Source organism: Paramormyrops kingsleyae, chromosome 6 (assembly GCF_048594095.1).
Source record: "Paramormyrops kingsleyae isolate MSU_618 chromosome 6, PKINGS_0.4, whole genome shotgun sequence".
Taxonomy (NCBI): Eukaryota; Metazoa; Chordata; class Actinopteri; order Osteoglossiformes; family Mormyridae; genus Paramormyrops; species Paramormyrops kingsleyae.
Window position 1 is genome coordinate 19,445,671 of NC_132802.1, and position 20,621 is coordinate 19,466,291.

The 20,621-nt window shown below is 43.2% G+C and overlaps 1 protein-coding gene across 1 annotated transcript in view; it reads right to left on the reverse strand.

Annotated features, from left to right (window-relative positions):
* Positions 1-20,621, reverse strand: part of LOC111840337 (copine-9-like) — a 79,381-nt gene that overhangs the window by 12,006 nt on the left and 46,754 nt on the right. The window contains exons 8-17 of the mRNA XM_072713806.1: positions 11,666-11,729; positions 8,528-8,631; positions 7,965-8,069; positions 5,909-5,950; positions 4,722-4,797; positions 4,565-4,618; positions 4,406-4,467; positions 3,914-3,960; positions 3,368-3,549; positions 901-1,028 (exon numbers count right to left, since the gene is read on the reverse strand). Of these exons, the coding sequence (XP_072569907.1) occupies positions 901-1,028; positions 3,368-3,549; positions 3,914-3,960; positions 4,406-4,467; positions 4,565-4,618; positions 4,722-4,797; positions 5,909-5,950; positions 7,965-8,069; positions 8,528-8,631; positions 11,666-11,729 (864 nt within the window). The remainder of the gene's footprint in view (positions 1-900; positions 1,029-3,367; positions 3,550-3,913; positions 3,961-4,405; positions 4,468-4,564; positions 4,619-4,721; positions 4,798-5,908; positions 5,951-7,964; positions 8,070-8,527; positions 8,632-11,665; positions 11,730-20,621) is intronic.

Below are 20,621 nucleotides of genomic sequence, written 5' to 3' on the forward strand. Positions count from 1 at the left end.
CAGTGAGAGCAGAGAATGGAGCCAGACAGTGGGAGAAACAAGCCAGCTGAATCACCCTGAAGTCTGTGCAGTGATACACAAACGCCTGATTGCAGTGTACTGCTTATCTCGCTAGCTCCCGTTAGCGTTGTGAGCAGACCAGCCAGGCGCAGCCCTCCGGCAGCAGTAACTGTCGATTGTCACAGAGGTGACATGCTCTAATAAAGCTGAGGTAACTTAATGGTGCCAGAATCTCCAGCTCCGTAGGCATATAGATACACCAGCAACACATAACAAGAGTGGATAAATCCATGCATCGGCCTTTCAGCGAGCGTATGAAATGGGGCCAGCTGTCAGGTGAACACTGTAACAGAAATACTCGGTCTGTTCATCATAACCCAAAAGGTAAACATTTGTAGGCATCTATAACAAGCCTCCATGGTACATACCTCATTAAATGTTTGAGTGTTATTTTCTACTGCATGTATGGAGGCCATTCGGGTCAATTATTTTTATTACAGCTAACCCAAAAGCTGAATATTAAAAAGGTACGGAGAGAAATAAAGTTGACAGGGAAGGAGGTGAAGAATCAAGCTCTGAGCCAAGGGTCTTCCCTGAATAATTGGAATAATGGACTTTTTTTTTTTTTTTTTGCTTTTTATGTGTTTGCTTGCTTCATTATCATGCTTCTACTTACTGTAGATGTGTGTGTTCAGAATTAGCATGTGCATCTTTGAAACTCTGAATGCCATCTCCCCTAAGATGTCAGGGTGAAGAAGCAGAATGTTATTAAAGATGGCATCCACAGTACCTAAATGTGGCGACTTTGTTTCTGTCAGAATGTGGACCAAGAGCCACAAGGGAAGGAAAAAAAAAACCCGCACACACAAAAATAGCGCAGGCGCACAGTGGAGGTCTCACCGTGCCACTTGGTTGATGACAGGAGCAAAGTTGGTTGGACCATAAAGCTGCACGGACCGCAGGCTCTGGAAATAAGCCTCCAGCACCCCCTCGATTCCCACACAGTTCGGATTTTCCGGGTCTGAGTTCTATAGCAATCAAAACAAAAGGCTGCATTCAAATGCTTGTTTAATTCAGTTTGTGTTAATTCCACACATCAGGAGTAAATGTCATCACTTCATTGATTGTAGCTCCTGATTAGACTCAGGGAATAAGTACCAATAAAGTTGTTAGGGAAATCACTTCATTAATCTTTGTTAGCACTCATCTCTGGACTGTTCGCTGTTTAATATTTTATGCATAATATAAAAGCAAACAATATTACAAAAATTAAACTGTCACGACAGTGACTCAGAGAATACTGGTTAAAACCCTTTATTATCCTTCATAAACAAGTTCTGTGACAAAACAGCTCAAGCTGGGCCATCCATCCATCATGCCAGGTTTCTACCCTCTGGTCCCTGAGATCAACAGTCCAAACACTGCTGGAAACAGGGAACCAGGAGGACTTTGGCTGCTGACTGGAAGGACAGCTCCAGGATGAGGCGAAACAGAAGGCAGACTCAGACGCGGGGGATTGGAGAACCCGGACAGAGAACCTAAAAGGGGCAATACCACAGAACGCAAGACACACAAACCCCCCCAAAGACAGGACCCCCGCCGTGGAATGCTGGCTACTTGGGATCATGGACACCTCAGCATAGACACTGGCTAACCAGAAGCTCCAAGGCAAAATGTCAGTCAAGAAGGACCATAAGCCCCAAGCTACACAAACCACCAGGCCAGTACCTACTGGCTACTGATAGGCACAGAGGAAACAGGACTACGCACGTAGAAAACCCAGGTGACAGGACACCACCAAGCCCCCTAAACCAAACCTGTGAACAGGAAGCAACTAAGCCCTATGTTTTAAGAGCAGTGATGATGGCCAGGGAATGAGAACCCTGCCTAAATAATACTGGGCTCTAATTGAGAGCAGCCTAGAGCTCGATTCCCTGATTAGCAAACCGGGGACAGGTGTCACAGAAAGTGAAAATTAAATGGCAAGACAGAATGGCAGCGATTCCGTTAAAGTCGAGTAACTATGAGTCCTGCAGACTCAGCAGTAGCCAGAATGAGATCCTGCAGTACTTAGAGACTGGAAGTCGTGCCACTTAAGAGCTGCATAAATGGTGTCACAGGTGAAAGCAGTATGCATTCCCAGTGTGCAATGCTTATACCGCTGGGTCACCCCCATTCATACGAGTCTCCCAGATGCACGCATTGATAAGTTGCAAGACTGTAATAAATGTTATGATACAGTTGCTTTTGGACATTAGTGCTGACCAAAGGATAGCAGGAGAGAGTGACAATTACAGGAAAAAAATCCTGTTTAGTTAATTGTTTGTCCCTTAGCAGCAGCCAAGCCACTTTCACAAAAACGTCGAAAACAGAGGGATGGTATTTTTTTTGCATAAGGTTTTTCTTCTTTGCAAAAATATAGGAGAAGGTGCTCAGCCTTGACATTATTTCATCCTCCTGCAAGCGAATTTTAATCCCCTAGCAACGGCTGAGCAATGCCATTGTGTGGTCAGCAGCAGCTAGAGTTCATCGGCTCTGAAGGAAGAAACACATGGGAGTGAAGAATATCCAGTGCAGTTCGCAAAACTGGATCCTGGGCCTAGTTTATATGTGTCAATCAATAAAACCCACTAGCACTGCTGGCACTGCCTACAGTATCAGAGCAAGTATGTTATGCATACATGTTGGGAATGCCAGGTCAAATCTAACAGTGTGTTTTCATTTAGCTTAGTTGCACCCAGCAGGAAAGACAATGCTTCCAAAGCAATGTTCAGGTTTTACTGGGCCTACAGGGTGAAAATATCACCTTCTCTCATGAGATCTATGGATACAGGCATGATACAGAAAGACTGAAATGGAGTAGGCATTACAATGACAGCTGTCTCACAATTAAGCACTGTCTAAGACAAACTTTTGTTATATTGTAGATGTAGATGCCTCATTGAATATCAAGGCTCTCGATTGGACACTTGAGTATGTTGAGCACACCTACGTAAACTCAGGAAGAATATGAAAGCTCGAGGGAGTGGGCTGGAGCTGAATTCATACCCGCAAGCTCTTTTAATTCTCTGCTTTGTCAATGAGTCTAAGTAACTGCTGCTCTTTGTTGCTTAAGGATACTGTGAGTGCTGGGTTTGGCTGCATCGATTGTCCTTTATTTGTATCTGCAGTGTGGTGTGCGCCATCTCCCTTTCACAGATAAACCTGCGAGAGACAGCGTGCTTAAATAGCCTCTTAGAAGAAGATTATGAATGGAATGGAGCACCGAAACGGTCTAGGTTTAGGCAAGGTCACAAAGTGAAAGTCGTGCGCAATGCCAGTGTTATGAGAGGCAAGCAAGAACGCCTTCAGTGAAGAGAGAACTAACCAGAGGAAAGGCGTGGGAAATCTTTCCATCTGGTGGCAACTTGGCCCCAAAGCCATAAGCTGGGAAGAGCTTGTCGCTGTCATAGTCCTGGATGATCTCCCCCACAGCCTTGAGCGCCATGGCGTAGGCGTTCATCTGGTATGGGTTCATGTAGTGCAGGGACGTCGGCTGGGAGGGGTTCCCTGGTGGAGATAACATGCATCATCATCATCGTCGTCGTCATCATTATTGTTGTTGTTGTTGCTGTTGTGTGTGTCTGTGTCTGTCTGTGTCCGTGTGTGTGTGTATGTGTATATTACTTTTCAGTCCTCACAAGGAGAAACATAATTTTATAAATATCTGCGACTGCAATAAAAAAAATAAAAATACCAAAAGTTTTGTATTTTGTTTGGTTGCTTATGGTTAAGGTTAGGGGTGGGTAGGAATCATGGTTGTCGTTATTGAGTTTTTTAGATAGAAATGAGGAATGAGGAGTCCCCACAAAGATTTGGATAAAAACATGTGTGTGTGTGTGTGTGTGTGTGTGTGTTTTCTAGGGGCCCTTACCATTGGATGCGGTGAAGTCAATGGCCACTGTAAAGTTGAGCTGAGTGCTGTTGGGAGAGACATTATTTATACCAGTACATCAATAAGCTTAAAGACCTAAGATAGCCTGAACTTCCCATGGACAGCACCAAGGAGGCTGAAGAAACTGTGGAAAAGAGAGACCGAGGACTTCTCCTGGTACCTCAATTCCACATTTCTGTCAGGGATAGAGTTAGAATTGAGGCCTTTTTTTCGCATTGATTCTGGTTAGTATTTTGAGTGCTGGTGCTAAAACATAGGGAGGAGTCCCACACCACAGAGGGCTGCAGCAACAGCAGGTAGAAATCAAGATTATTAGCCTGGTATTGGACACGGACCCAGTATGACAGACAGGAAGATGGTGACTCTTGAGCAAGCTCAGCATGCTCGCAGCTGAGAATCTGGCACGGAGCTGCCTGCACTCTGTGCCATGCACCCCTTAATTAACGACAACATAATTAACATTCCTCTCACCCGCCACGGATGAAATCCACAAACGTGTACTCTGACTCCACTTTGAAGGACAGCAGAGTAACCTACCAAAAGTAAGGAATTAAACAGGGTGATATTTTATGATCATATACTCGCCAAATCATCATCACGACAAAGCAGAACTGAAGGACCTTTACTCACAGTTCCAGAATTTATGTATTTTTTCTTTTTTCCTTTCTTTTTTGGATTTAGAACCTAGAAGAAAGGGGAGATGGTGGGGGGGGGGGCAATCAAGGTAGATTAAAAAAGCCCAGTAGAGCCCAATGGAACGCGAGCTCACAGACGCTGCAGTGCCGACCTCATAGACGTTGAACTGGCTCTGTCCGCGAGACAGCTCCCTGTAGCTGGTGGTAAACTCGCCAATGAAGTCATGGCTGCGGGACACAGGAGAGCCAGATGTGCGTCTTACAGTCACTGTCACACATTCCTGACACATCGCTATCTTTCCTGAGAGAAGCCACTGTGTGCGACTCTGTCGCAGACATCAACCCTCCCATCAGCCTGACGCTTCCTCTTTCAAATCCCTGCTTTGTATAAAACTGAAAACATTTCAGCAAAAAAAAAAAAAAACAAGATATGCAGGTTCAGTCGTTATTTATGTATCTCCTTCAAACATTTCAGAAATTTCTATAGCCTTTGGAATACATTTCTTTTTGCCTTTTGGCCCATTTCCTATTTCTGGCTCTTAGTCATGAGGCCAGTTTTCCCTTATGAAGTCATATAACAAAAGATAACAGCAAGAATGTTTCTGTGAATATAATCTTTACCTAGTTTCACGCTGTTCTGTATTCATATAAGTGTCACAAAATGAGCTAATTTAAAAAAATTATTTTTGGCTTTACTTCCATGTATTTCTTTACCATCTTAAATTTATTTGTATTTATATTTATTTCTTTTATTAATATTCTTTCAGGATATTCTGTTTGTCTACTGTGGACTTTTAAATTTGTTAGCACTATGTTTAATCGTCTGCAGAATGGTTACAGTCTTGCATATTTGTATGTTTGTCTGTGCTGTTTGTTCCATGCTGCTGTATGCACAAGAATTTCCCGCTGGGATCAATAACTTTTTTTTTTGTTTTGAGTTCTCCAAAGGAAAGGTCTAACCATTACTTTCTTGTCTGTTGCTCTTGCTGTTTCATTTAAATAGCTGTCCTGATTTCATTTCCCCCTTTAACTGGATCACTGTGGAGTTAAACGATCTTATAAAGTTTGCCCAAACAGCAATTGCATTTATTTATTGTGTACCTTGGTATTAAATTCCCAAAATGCCATTTTCACCCCCACCAATGGAAACACCCCAGTCCTTTGCCAACCTGATGGAACCTTTTCCTCAGAGAGCAGAGAAACGGCTGTGAATTAATATCGCTTCACTGTTAAGTAACAGCAGATCCACAAAGACAAATATCAGGACTGGTTGCTATGAAACCTGCGCAAAGGAGGTGGGAGAAAACATAGAGAAAGCTTATGACAAGGAGCAGAGTACCTTCCATCTCTGTCCCAGTCGTACACGTCCACCTTGACAGTTCTGTAATGAGAAATGCAGAGAATTATTTTTATTTTTTGGGAACATCCTGTCCACCTTAAATCCTGAACTAACAGAGGATATACTATGGCATCCAGCATCACTCTCCTGTGCAAAATTCCAGCACCCAAAAGCAGAGAAGGGAGGAGAGGGTGACAGGCTGCACAGTAATGCCAGCAGTGTCTTACCGTAACAGCCAGGGTTCACGTGACAGCTTCTCTTAAACTAGCTGTGAGGTGGAACGGGAGAAAATGATGCACCCTTAACAATGTGCTGTAAGAACCGTCCTGTGTGGCATCCAATGGCGCTAATCGACAGCAGCAAAACAGCAAATGAAAGGAAGTGAATCATCACCCAGTCAGGCATCATTTTATGCCACTTGCTCCATGCAAACAATGCACTGGTTGTAAAATGTAAATCTCAGAATCTGAAAGTGGGTTTGACAAGCTGACTTAGAGGTCTCAGTCTGCTAGGGAAGCAGGTTTGACATTAAACCTGCGCCGTGCTATACGACGAGTGAAATGCAAATCCCTGACACAGACCTAGACTGGGCATTTTCGGTTGCACACAATCTGCCAAAGCTCATTACGGCGAACCCTGCACTGCTGCTGTCGCTGCGCTGTACTCTCATTCAGCTTGACCCAGTTCTGAGTCTTTGGACACAATACCAGCTCGTCATGTTTTGTCATTGTAATACTTCACAATTATTGCGTTGCTCTCACTGTTCTGTTTTTTTGTTGGGCACACACCAGAACGGACTGGAACATTTTCACAGAAGCACCAAAGGCCCTTAGCAGATTTCTGAAATGAAGATGCCAGCTAATGAAACAAGAGAAGGATCGTGCCCTTTGTGGGGAACGATGGTTAATCCGACATCCAAATCCTTTGTGTTAATCCCAGCAGCACCAGTAACAGCCCCTAAGACACTGTGGTTGCCTGCTGGTGTTATTCTGATAACCACGGGATTCAGCTCCTCTGTCGCCCACAAACGGCTGGTCAGTTCTTCATCCTGTTTTTTTGGTAACACGATTATCTGTGCAATGCTCCTGATGCTGTTGCTGCCCTGCATAATGATGGCAGAAGCAAAACTAGACTAAACACTGAACAGAAAGTAACTGCATGTTTATGCCAAAGGTCTGAGATTCAACAATGTTTTATTTTTTTCGTGTGAATGTGTGTAATGAAAGCAGCCATTATTTCAGGTTATACATTGCCATTATCAGTATCAAGATTCACTAGGGGTTGACTTGCATATGGCATGTTTACACAAATGAAGTCTAATGACTTAATAATGAATGTGCATAATGGAAATGACTCACATAGTTCCCCAGACTTCTGTCTATCCTTCTGACATTTCATTCATATCATCACTTCTTTTATCACACTACTTGGCTCTGGTTGGGACTTTGGCCATTACGACCAGAGTTTAACTCGGTTTCAATGACCAAGGGAGCAAAAATTGTCAGTTCTACTGAATCAACGAGAGACAATGGTCAAAGGCTGACATGTTAACGAAATCAGTCAGAAGCTAGTTGGCTGGGAACCACAGCTAATGTGAAAATGCTTCTCCAGGACGTGTTTATGGGAGGTGTCCAGGCAGCAGAATACTGTTTGTCATTCTTCAACAATAATCAACTGCAACAACAAATATTCACACGCATGGCAACAGACCAAGAAACCCTCTTGAATTCCTATTTTGAGGTGCCAGCATTTCAGTACATTTCATTAGCATTAATGGAACAACGTGCTTTATTAATGCTAACTGTGCAACTGTGTTTAACTTTTAGTCCTTATTATCGTGCTCTTATTGTGCACCGTGACTTGTTATACTGGTAACTATTATACTTGTTATGCTGTTTATATTCTGTAGTTTTTCCTGCTGCTACTGCTGCCTTCCACTCTATATTTATGCGAGTTGCATAAGGTCCTCCGAGTCCCTGGGACCAGTGCTATACAAATAAAACGTATCATTAGTCGACCTCAGCAGATCCATCAACAGAGTCCTGCTTTCACTCACCTGTCATAGTCACCATTGCAGAGCGCCCGGACAGGGATGGTGAAGGACTGCCATACTGGGTTCAGTGTGTTCTTTATCACCTCTGTCTTGTGGCAAATGGTGAACCTGGGAATGGAGAACACATAACACACACCTAGCTGTGTTTGAGAAGTACAGCCTCCCCCCCAGGTCACGACAGGGCTACGTTCCGATGTACCTATCGTGCGGTGAAAATAGCGTAAGGCGCAAAAAGTATTTTAATACCCTACACCTAACCTAACAAACATATTAGCCTACAGTTGGGTAAAATTGTTAACACGCAGCCTATTTTATGATGAAGTGTTGAATATCTCATCTAATTTATTGAATAATGTACTGAAAGTGAAAAACATTTACCCATTGCAATGTCAAAATCTTGTAACACAGGCCATCATTCACTGGGGAGCTCCTGTATTCAACATCATTGACTAGCATTGGGTAAAATACCCTAGCATACACAGATGGGTGTAACTATAAAGACGTGGATAAAATTGCTTTCCATGGAAAGGGATATAAGGTGAGGAGTGAGGGGGTGCCGTGCTCACGTTCCATCCTCGTTGCTACGGTAGAACACCAGGAACGGGTCTGACTTTCCGAAGAAGTCCTTCTTATCCAGCTTGTTGGCACACAGCTGCATGGTGGCTATGTCCTGAAAAGAGCATCATTGGTGAGAGAGAGGGAGAGACGTCTGTGAAGCGGGACTGGGCCCAAGTGGATTCTCCCTGCATCTTCTGGAGAGAAAGAGGTGGGTGAGTGGGAGGTGAACAATGTGATGCCACAGAACTTCCAAGGAGCTTAAAACCGAAACTCTGCCCATAATTCCCTCTGGTTTCTCAGAACGATTTCAAGTGGGATGTACTGTATCAGCTATAATTGTATGATGTCACGTGCCTGCTGAGTTTGCCTAGGGTGTTGAGGGTATTCCCTCATTACAAATGTACTACATCACATCCCTCCAACTTAAGTAAACACAGCTGGTTTTTCCAGTGATAAATGAAGTTGTTTTAGTGGTATCGTCTCACGAGACACGTCATATAGCGAAGGATGCCATTGTGCTGTGTAATTTGGTCAATTAAGCTCCAAAGGTAATGGCGATCATTATGTTTCTGTGTTACCCTGTGGGGGAAGCCTTAACGTGCAGATTTTTATCAGATCATAGTCAGTGTAGTACAGTAGTAGTACAGTATCTGTGAGTGTTTGTCTCCTTTGGGTTCCATCAGAGACTTTTCATAAGCTTCTATATGCTTGCTTGAACTTCCTGTCAAACAGGACCATAGGATATGAACTTGCAGTCATCAGAGCTCCTCTTCCTCTAATGTAAACTGGTGAATATCAGCTTCCCACCTAACTCTCCCACTCTGCTCCCATTGTGCCATTCAGAGATCTCCTTTCTTTAGATAACAGGGTAGTCAGCATTCAGAATAAAGGTCAGAACAGAACAAATCAACACAATATAGAGAAGATTTTTATAGTGCTCAGTCATGCTATGGCTCAGCAAATGGCTCTCTGGCCAAAGCTGCCCAGGATGTATGACTGTGCGCACTGTAATCCAACAGTAGCCTGTATAAGCCCCCACCCATGCACACACACACATACACATGCCCTGGGTTTCATGCCATAGGCTGCAGGCACACAATCACCCTGCACAGCATAAGCAGTTAGAGGAGATGGATGGACGTCCTGCCAAACATCTCTGTTAATACTGTAATACAGCACATAAAGTATGGAGTATTTTGCAGTATTAATACTGTAATACACCACATAACGTATACTGTGTTGTATTTTCCTTTGGTCTGATTTTCTGCTTTTTTATTTATGTAAATATTGGTCAAATCTTATTTTCGGCCATATTGGTATTGTTCTTTCAATCAAATGAAATAAACCTTTATTCTTCTTTGAATATCCTGGTAAACTATGATGCCTGAGTAGTGTCAGGCTTATACAACATAAATCAGAACACAGAACAGATCACTTTGGCCTCTACTATCAGTAAAATTATTAACCCCCAGATTTTAGAGGCACTTTCATGTGATGAAAACCCCCATCCTTATATCCCTAAGGACATCTAGAAAATAGATACTGATCTCTAATATTCTGGGCCGGGTTAGAAAGCTGCTGAACTAGAGTCAGGCCAAATGGAGACAGTGCGGGACGGTTATACTCCCTCTCAGGAGGGACGGTGCAGGTGTGAAATCATAAAGGTGCTCGCAAGGAACTGCAGAAGAACAATCAAGGATGTGCAAGCCTCTCTCATTCAGCTGAGGCCAGATTTCATGACTCCATCATCAGAAAGAAACTGGGCAATAGAGTACAGAGGGGAGCAGCTGGGCAAACATCAGCCCCCACTAACAAGAAGCACCTTTATGATCCGGCTGATATGATGCCCATTATTTTTGATAAGAATCAAATACTTAATTCCACAGCAAGAACTACCGGGAATCAAGCATGAAGGAACTATGCTGTGTACAATTTCTGTACTGGAGAACGAGCCAGAATTCCTCCACGGTGCTGTGAGAAAGTGATCGATAATCCCAGGTGTGGTGTTCAATTGCGGTGTCAGTTTTTCAGCATAACTGGGCAATTATTTTTTCATCTGGGGGCTTTACTAAATGTTCTAAAATGCCAGTATTGATATTTTGTGTTATTTGTTCACTCAAGTTACGTTTTATAAAAATGGTGTTTGAGTCGCTCCTTCCAGCGTGACTCCCCTGCCGTGTGCTTCCTGGAACAGAGCCAAGGCTCCTCACGAACCTGTATGGGATAACCAGTCATGGAGGACAGTGTTTTATTCAGCAGAGATGCATAAAATCAGACAAGGGGGCAAATACCTTTTCAGTGTACAGTAAAAGAAGTCAGTGTGAGTAGGTGCTGTATGATTGATCCATTTGATGAGTACAAACGACAGAAAGAATTCAACAGCAAGTGAGCCCCGGAGGAATTCGCGGAGAAGAGCAGACTTTCATCTGCGTTTCTTTTTAAATTTCTCCTTCTCAGCCCATAAGTTGGCTTTTGTCTGCTGTCTGGCTGTGTCACCGTCATGACACTGACAATGGTAAGACCGACAGCGCTGGGACCCGTTGTACGGATTGCGGATTTGGCAGAGACTAGCCATAGTGTATTTGCTGTAGCGATGCAAGAAGCAGGCTACAATGGGGAAGGATACGTTTATTTTCTAAACTTGAAATTAAACTTTTGTTTAATTTGTAGTTTTACTGGGGCTCACATAGATTATTTTTTGTTAACATTAAAAATATAATAAAATATTACACAAAACATAAGCTCTGCCATAGACTGGTATCCTGTACTGGGAAACTCCATCGTTGCACCCTTTGCTTCCTAAGACGAGTAGGAGTCCCTGCTACCCTGACCTGAATAAGTGGTTGCAATTTAGACAGATGCATATTTATTTGATTTGCATTATATCCATAGTTGCAATGAACCACCTGAAAGACAATTACAGCATTTAATAAGCTATAAATATCACTGTTACTCAAATGGTGAATGGGCAGTATGGTGTGGGATTTGGTCCCCGTGAGGATTTTAGCAAGCACTGTGAGAGAACTGTCCCTGCAGTGAGATGCTGTGTGCCCTGACCAACACGGCATGCCCCCCCCTCCTCCGTTCTCCGCATGGCAGTGCTGGACGACCTTGCAGAGTGGAGAGCTGCCAGTCTCGGCACTCACCCGGCAGTTACTCAGCTCCTCCGCCGTGAAAATAATGGTGCCACACTTCTTCCCAGGAATCCCTCTGGGGGGGGGGGGGGGGGGGTATGCAGTGGAGTGGATGAAAGGGGGAGAGAGAGAGAGAGGGAGGGGGAAAGAACAGAAAGTGACAGTTGGGGTTGCAGAGGTCGTCCTGACAAGCTGGACACAGAATCGCTCTCTCTTTGAACCTGCCGTCTGCTCTTGGTCAATTGGCTCTCTCCTTATTACGAAAGGGGATAAGAGTCAAGGCAGAATGCTGACCTCTGCTCAGACATTCAGACAAGGTGCTCTTATTTTTAGACATAACAGATTCTTAGTCTGTAATATTTTGGCAAAAGTATAAATGATATCTTACTGCTGTTCTCTATCTCTTCCCCCTTCAGTTCCCCATTTTTTTTGCTCGACCGTTAAACAGTCATATCACACTTTTAGATTGCGATTCACAGTCATACAGAGAGATTAATGTATGCATTAAATTTGTACTTTATTAGAATAGCGCACAGGGCGGGCAGAGTAATCTGGTTATGAGATTGAGGGCTCTGATGGGGGCAGGTGTGGAACCCTCAGTGAGTGAGTTTTAAATGAGGTTTGAGATTCTGGTCTGCTTCAAGCCTCAGGGGAGACGATCACCATAAGCTGTGTGATCAAGCATGCTGCAGAGGCTGTAGTGCAGATAAAGTCTTATCAGCACGCTTGATATCATTTCACAAAGTCAGGATCTCTCTGGGCAGCGCTTCATTCCAGCACACATTTCACATTCATTTTCCACCACAATTTGATCCACCTCTGAATACCACAAAACTGCCCTTGCAAGAAGTAGACTAGTCCTCCAAACACTCCTGTACCATGTCTGTTTGCCCCGACAATCACATGCATATGCTAGTGGGAGTTTTACTTACACAAAAATGTTCTAAGTGCAGAACAAAAATAGACTGGTTCAGAGAGATGACCAATCAGAATATAGAGGAGGTGGATCCAAGCAACTAGAGGAGGTGGAGCCAAGACAACTGATTGGTTGGTCCTGCCTCCTCTAGTTGCTTGGTCCCACCTCCTGTACAATCTGATTGGTTATCTCTCTGAACAAATCATTTTTAGTTCTGCCCTTAGAACATTTTTGTGTAAGTAAAACTCCCATGTGACATGCATGTATACAAACCGCACACGTCAGCATTCTTTTCTCAAGGGCATCTTTAGATGAGACAACCTCGCCCTTTATGCTACCTGCACCTGCCGTTACAACCCCCACCAAGGAAATTTCACAGCAGTATCACACGACTCACCATGGTCAGGTAAATGACTTGGACAGGAGCAATCTAAAACACAATTAACCACCGAACAAGGGTTTTCATCCCCTTTCCATGGAATAAATGCATGTTGCCACACAGAAGACAAATGGCTCAACTCACATGTTCTTATATACAGAAAAGTGATACCTACAAGTCAAGGCAAGAAGGCCTTACTGTCATACCATACAAGTATTCAGTGACATGAAATAGCATTCCCCCGGGACTACAGTGCAATGTACACCTGCAGTGACGGGAGGCTTTCCACACTGCTTAAAGGGAGGTGGGGTGGGGCTGAGTGTTCTTAGGGATGAGTAGGGGGTAAGATGGGTCGCAGGGTATTACTTGTCTCAGGGAAGAAGCTGTGGGAAAAGCTGCCAGAACTGGCTTGGATGCTCCTGTACCTTCTGCCAGATGGGAGCTGGACAAGCTCATGCGAGTTTTACTTACAGAAAAATGTTCTGAGGGCAGAAGGGAAAATGATTGGTTCGGAGAGATAACACATCAGATTGTAGAGGAGATGGGTCCAAACAACTAGAGGATGTGGGACCAACCAATCAGATGTTTTGGTCCCACCTCCTCTAGTTGCTTGGACCCACCTCCTCTACAAACTGATTACCTCTCTGAACTACTCATTTTTCCTTCTGCCCTCAGAACATTTTTCTGTAAGTAAAACTCCCAGAAGCGCAGGACAATGGGACCATGGGGAGGCTGGGAGAGATCCTCCATAACGTTGAAGGCTTCGCACACGCAATGTTTCTAGAAAATTCCCGATGACTTTTACCCACTGTAGGCACTATAAAACCTACAAAACCTATTGCTCACTGTCATGCACATAGTATTTACTGAAGTTCCATTTAACAGTCACTGGCATACTATAGCTCAGGATTCTCCAACTCCGGTCCTGGAGAGCTACTATCCAGTAGGTTTTCTGTCCCACTTGGCTTCTGATGAGCCACACCTGCTCCTGGTATTTACCTGAGAACGGGTGTGGCTCATCAGAAGCCGGGTATGATAGAAAACCTACTGGACGGTAACTCTCCAGGACCGGAGTTGGAGACCCCTGCTATAGCTCCTCTTATTTCAGGAAATAAATTTAGAAGAAGTTTGACAGAAAATGACAATAGCAATAATAGAGAGATTCACATTCAGTCAGTGAAATGCAGCCAGAATAGCCGTAGGATTCAGACACAGCCTGAGGAGCTAAAGGCTGAGCCAGTTTCACGCCTCAGCTCTAATGACTCCGGAAACTTCCTTCTCACCGTGACTCCTCACTGCACACTGCAAGAGGCCAGAGAACATGGAGTCCCACAGTCCACAACAATGACAGTCTGCTGGAGATCCCTCCTCCCTTGAAAGGCATCATCAATCTCCCCGTCTCACTTGGTCATGCTCTTGGTCATTTCATGTCATGCGATCGGTCTAAACCCTTGTTTCCCAAACACTGTGCTGTTTGGAAAAATCCATGTTTCGTTTTTTTCGTTTCGTTCTTTGCATTAATGATAATAATTTAAAGTTGTTATAATTTCTAACCTGAAGTAACTGACAAAATACGTGTCTGACAAAAAAAAAAACTTTCATCCATCTGATACCATCTTTAATGCTCGATGCTCAGAAAGCCTATTGCAATTGTGTACACCTCAATCACAGTCAATCACAGTCCATCACAGTCAATCACACCCTGAATGCACCTCACTGCATTCAAAAGTAACAACAAATATAGCCGATAGTCGTCTGTTGTTAGCATACTGGCATTCCTAGCTATGGGTCAATGCTCAATAAATGACAAAACCAGTTATTTTGTGACTGGTGTATGATTAATGTCATGTTTGTGTGCTGTGAGATTTTTTTCATAGTAAATACTGTGCCGCAACAGAAGAAAGTTTGGGAAACACCGGCCTAAAGGAAGCAGGACTTGCTGTTTCTGGCTGAGAGGCAGATTTCATGTTGGAATCATAAAGGCCTCCTAAGAAGAGATGAAGAGACATGACAGAACGCTGGGCACATTTAACATGCACAGGCTGCGCTGAGTCACCTTGCCTTTCTGGGATTTTTCAGATTGTACAGGTTGCCACTTGGCAGGGGTGTACCTAGAAATTCTGGGCCCCCTGACACAATGTCACCTTGCCCCCCCACCCAATGTTACATATAATTTTATGTGATCAACGGACTCTGTCAAGTGCTGTGTCTCTTGAATCTGCCAGGGTACGCCCATACGATGTCCCTGCCACTTAAAAATGTTATTTGTAAGCCTAGGGTGAATGTCAGCCAATGACGTTTGAGTTTATGCTTTAATAAAACTCAAGGGAGTGCATCCGAGACTTAAACTGGAATCATGTCTGAAGGAAAGGAGAGTCCGGGTTCTGCTGTTTAAAAAACTTTTTAAATCTTAATTGTGCAGGTCCACATGTGTCTATGAAAACCTTTATCACCGATCCCAGCATCCATTTAAAATATGTTTACCAGGTGCACGCTGGCCTGAAAATAACCATTCGGCTCATAAAGATTTGACACTGCACCTACTTCGATTAATCTATTTCTTTTATACAAATATATTAGTGAAAGAAGTTCAGGCAAATTTTTGCTGAATAGTGCAACAGTAATGGCTGCCCCCGGGGGCATTTTAATGCATGGACTTAACCGCCTCCCCCACCCCTCCCGGTCAACAACTACTGTACAGCATTGTGGGAAAAAAGCAGGGAGGGCTGAAAACTCAAATCGCCCTGGGCCCTCTCCTTATGTAAATTTACCACTGGGCCTCACTGTGCCTCACTGTACCACACTGTGCCTGGGCTACTAATTCTACTCCTTAATTGCCGTACAAACTTACAGTACGAGCCCTTAAGTGGACAGAAGCAAACAAGCAGATCATAAAAAGGTCGAATGATTCCCTAAATGTGTCGGTTTGATCTGAGATGATCTGCGGTACTGCAGTGAGGGCAGCCAGAGCTGCACAAGCTCCCTCAGTTCTTTAGCAGCCACTTGACAGCCATGTCTCCAGTGCTGAAAAATGGGCAAAATTGCTCAATCTGCTCCCGCAGAGTTGTTTATCGCTAGAGAGATCATCGGTGCAGCTCTACCATAATGCCGCTGTGTTCGGCAGCCTGCCAGGCGCCACACCTGCTGCTGCCGGCGACAACCAGGAGAGGGACAGTGAGCCGGACACCGGGGCCCTCGCACTGCATCAGCGTCTGACAGTGAAAAAAAGGTATATAAAGGTGAACTGGAGCTACTCTCCCCTAGCAGGCCAATTATGGGATGTTTCTGACAAGGATGGTAAGACTAAAGGCAACGACAAACGAAAGACATAACAGTAGAAGAAATTACTAATGAAAACTATCACGACGACAGTGAAAGGTTGTGTCTTCATAGCCCGAGAAAAGGTTCTCACTCTACAAGCCATCCTGCGTCATTTAATTCACGGGTGTCGAACTCCAGTCCTGGGGGGTCAGAGCCCTGCACATTTTCGGGTTTCCCCTCGTTTAACACACCTGATTCAACTCCTTGTGCTAATTAGCACACAGCTCTTGAGCTGAATGGTGGAACAGGGAAAGAACTAAGATACACAGGGCTCCAACCCCCCAGGAACGGAGTTTGACACCCCTGGTTTAATTAAAACAAAGATTTGTGTAAATCTAACATAAATATATATAAAAAACCAGTAATCCTTTTTTAAAACTATTTTTGAAGACTATTTCGCATATGGTATTTCATAGAAACACATCAAATCATTATACATATTGTCATATATGCACTAACCAATCATTTAAATGATAAGGTAATTCATTGTTTAAAAAAATAAATAGATAAACATGAAAACCTCAATTGTGTTGATTAAATCAACAGAAAACTGAGTTACATATAGTGTACCTTTCTTTTGAAAACTGACTAGATGATTAAATATTTCCATAGAGCAGATGCTCATGCAATTCTGTCCATGTTTTTGCAATGAGTCAAAGAACTAGGTGTAAACAAACACAGTTATCATACGGCGCTCACATCTAAGAACATCTGCATTCCCAGACAAGGAGTATGGTGATCTTTGAGTGGGAATGTAAAAAAAATAAATAATCTTTTGATGTTTTGAGTGACTTAAAGCAATTTGTTGCTATTATCATAAAAGAATCTGTATATCTCAGAAGATTTGCGGATGAGAATTGAATTGGACCTGAAGTCAACTTATATAATTTTAGTTCACCGCGCAAAAATACTAGTTATTTTGGATAATGCAGATGTTTAACTTCATTAAATTATTTTCTTTTTAATACTGATGGGAGAGGGGCTGCTTGTCCCTCGTTCAGAAAAAGATAATTTGTTTTTGTTTTTTCTTTTGCTCGGTAACCCAACAGGTCTTCTCTTCTGTCAAAACTGTGTTTTTATTTTTGTGTTTGCGGTTATGTAACATTCACCTTGAACCATCGCATAATAAAGAAAATCTCCCTGTAAAATTGAATTGTCACATAGTTCCATTTGCTGTTCTGGATGAAAGAATTCTCACAATAGATTTTATATAAATACATCAATCTAGACAATGGTTAGAAATTTATAAAGGTTCTTCTTCATTGACCAGGCACCCGAAGCAAGCCATAAACTGTCTAACACAAGTTGCACTGTCCTCCTCCACACTGTCAAAAACTGCCATTTTCCCTCTACATCGTTTATGTAATTGTGATGAAATAATTCAGAGCAAGTTCTGAAATTTGTATGGGTGATGCATTACCTGCAAGCACATGTTGAATTAATTTACTGATTTGCTTTTCTTGTAATAGCCATTGAAATGTGCAGTGTAAGGTGGGTGTGTGTAGAATATTGTACATACGTTGTTATTTTGGGTCCTTGCATTACAAAGCTTAGTCCGTAAAACTCTGCTGTGAATAAGCAGTCACGAAATAATAATAAATAGCATTACATTAGGAAGAAGGCAACAAAGGAACAATATAGGAACCAAAAAAATAGTTTCCATGCATGAGTCTGCTTAGCTAGAAGCGGGGGGAACTGTTCCACCAGGAGACAAAAACTACGTGTCTGACAGAAACTTCTGTTTCGTCAACCTCTAGAAGAAGACAGCCCACTCGGGAGTGACCTGTAGGTGGTCAAAATGCACGTCTGCAGGCTAAATTTAGGCTGAGTTAAGGGATTGCTTCTCTTAATGAATATTTTAAGCTTGTTTTCAAGTATTTTAGGTCTAATCAGCACCAGTACTCCACTGACAAAGCAGCATAATTACAAACTGGGAGCAACTGTCACAGACTGTCTGGTGCACAACCCCTCAGCCCTCAGCATCTGCTTCGAGACCAGCCCTCAGAAGTAACTTTGCATTACAAATTGAGTGATTCACAATGCAAGTTGACTAACAGAATTCAGTCTCGTAAATTCTTTGAATACTTCAGCCTTACGATTTCGATCCTGCTAATTAAACTGGCACTTTGCTTTAAAAATAAAAGCCCTGGGACAGCTATGAATACAAGGCTGGCCAAATTTAAAAGGACAAGTGTGGTATTAGCTTTCCTGTTGTTTCGCAATGTTCAGAGAAGGCAAAAAGAGGACAACATAACGAAAACTTTCTGACTAACTTTGCATGTTATGTTGTTAGTATTCGGTAATATAACCCTTAAATCTGTGTGCATGTTTTTTTTTTGTCACGGATGATTACATACAGCCTCCGCAGTGGGTTGATGGACGAGAACACAAACTGGCTATTTGGCCAACGATGATGATGAGAAGCTACTGGAACACAATGAATAATTAGCACTCTTGCATGTGGCAGGGAATTATGGAAGATGCAGTGGGTCACCATTGAGACCCTCTCACTATATCACTAGTGTCCAGCTCATTTTAATTGCTAATATGTGGATGTACATTGGGTTTGATGTCAAAACTTGCTAGAATTCATCATAAATTCAGTGGACTGAATAAACCTTAGACCAGCATTCCCACAGTACAGAAAAGCAATTTACAAATACTTTAGATCCAAAAATGTCCAGTGACAAACCTGGCAATTTGTTTTCAGTCAGAAGTACAGCACAGTTTCATCTAAATCACTTGCAGCTTCCAAAAGAATTAAACTATAACCTCTTCAGATTTATATACACTGTATTACCTCTGGAACAAACGGCGATAAACCCATTTGAAAAAGCACATGCTCTCCTGCAAAGCCTCCAGCACCATTAATCGTACTTTTCTGCTCGGTCCGAAGCTAAATGCACAATCGCTTATTGGAAAACTTTTGGAAAGGACTGCATGCTGATTAAGTCACGAAGGAAGCTGCTTTTTGAATTGGAAACATAAAAGCCTGCATTCCGCTTAAAACAAGTACATTGTGATTCTGGAGAAGATGCAGGTAGGCTGTAACCAGAAGGATGACATGAACACTGTTCAAGACAGGGGCTGGATTAATCCGAAGCAGGTAACAGAGAATTGCATGAGGATTGCTTGGTTTTTAAGGCGCGTGAGGGATTCACCGACAAAGTAAACAGATTTGAATGAGTCCATGTTCTAGGTGTCGTGGCCACAGCTGCAGGAAACAGTGGATGTTGCACCACTGATGCATCTGCCTCAGATCTGCGCTGAATCCATTCACTAACATGACAGCAGCGCCACAAATGCCAGTGCCTTCATCTTTAATTAGCCTGTCCTCCAATACAACCAAAGAACCAACAAGTGAAAATGCAGCAGGCATAGTGCACCTCTCCAACCTCCAAAATATATTTGTTGGGGATCATGGTGATGGACTAGGCAATATATAGACCTTATTCTAGCAAATAAAATGTAACAGCATCTTGGTATTCTATTACCCATGCCATTTAAGCGAGGAGCAAAGATTAAGAGGGAAATAGTCTCCTCTATCTGATTACAAAGTCATCTCAACAATTTAGAGATCGCAGTTTAGCCAAGTATAATCCCAGGAGGCGAAGATTCCGGAAGCTGACAGTGTGCTGATTCCACTCACGTAGGCCTTCCCACTTCAGGCGATGTGGAGAGGGTCTCTGTCAGCCGAGCCAGCGTCTCTCCCTGTGACACTGCAGTGCCGGGTGGAAATCATTCTGCAATGTTGCCTCAGCTATAGCAGTGGGAGAGGAGCCTGTCACTGGTCATTTCGTCAGATGACTGGAATCACCCCAGTGTTCCCACGGCTTCCCCCAAGCTCCACCCACCTCTGAAAACCCCACCTGCCATTTTATCAGACACAAGAAACAACGGTCAGTAAAACTTCTCCTCCCCAGATCCCTCACATCCCATAATTTTCTGCATCTGCTCAGCAGGAAGAGCCAAGCAGATAGATCCTCTGTCTCATCCCTGAGCCCATGTGATGCAGACAGGCAAACACACAGAAAACGACACCACCTTTGATCAAAAGAGACTTGCACTCAGTGAATAATTTAATAGGTAGACCTGTGAGACTCGTTAAAGCTAACAGGAAAGCCACAAGTGCAAAGCTCGTAACGCAGGGCTGTGCAGAAAGGTCTCTCTGAATGCACAACTCATCTACCCTTAATATGGTTCTGGAGGCAAAATTGGCTCCCATGCTGTACTAGCTAGCTGTACCTAATAAAGTGCCCAGTGAGTGTACATACTAGTGAGATGTATGCAGTGAGAGTGAAATGGTTACCGGTGTCATGGTGAACCACAGTAAAATTCCTTATCATTATTAT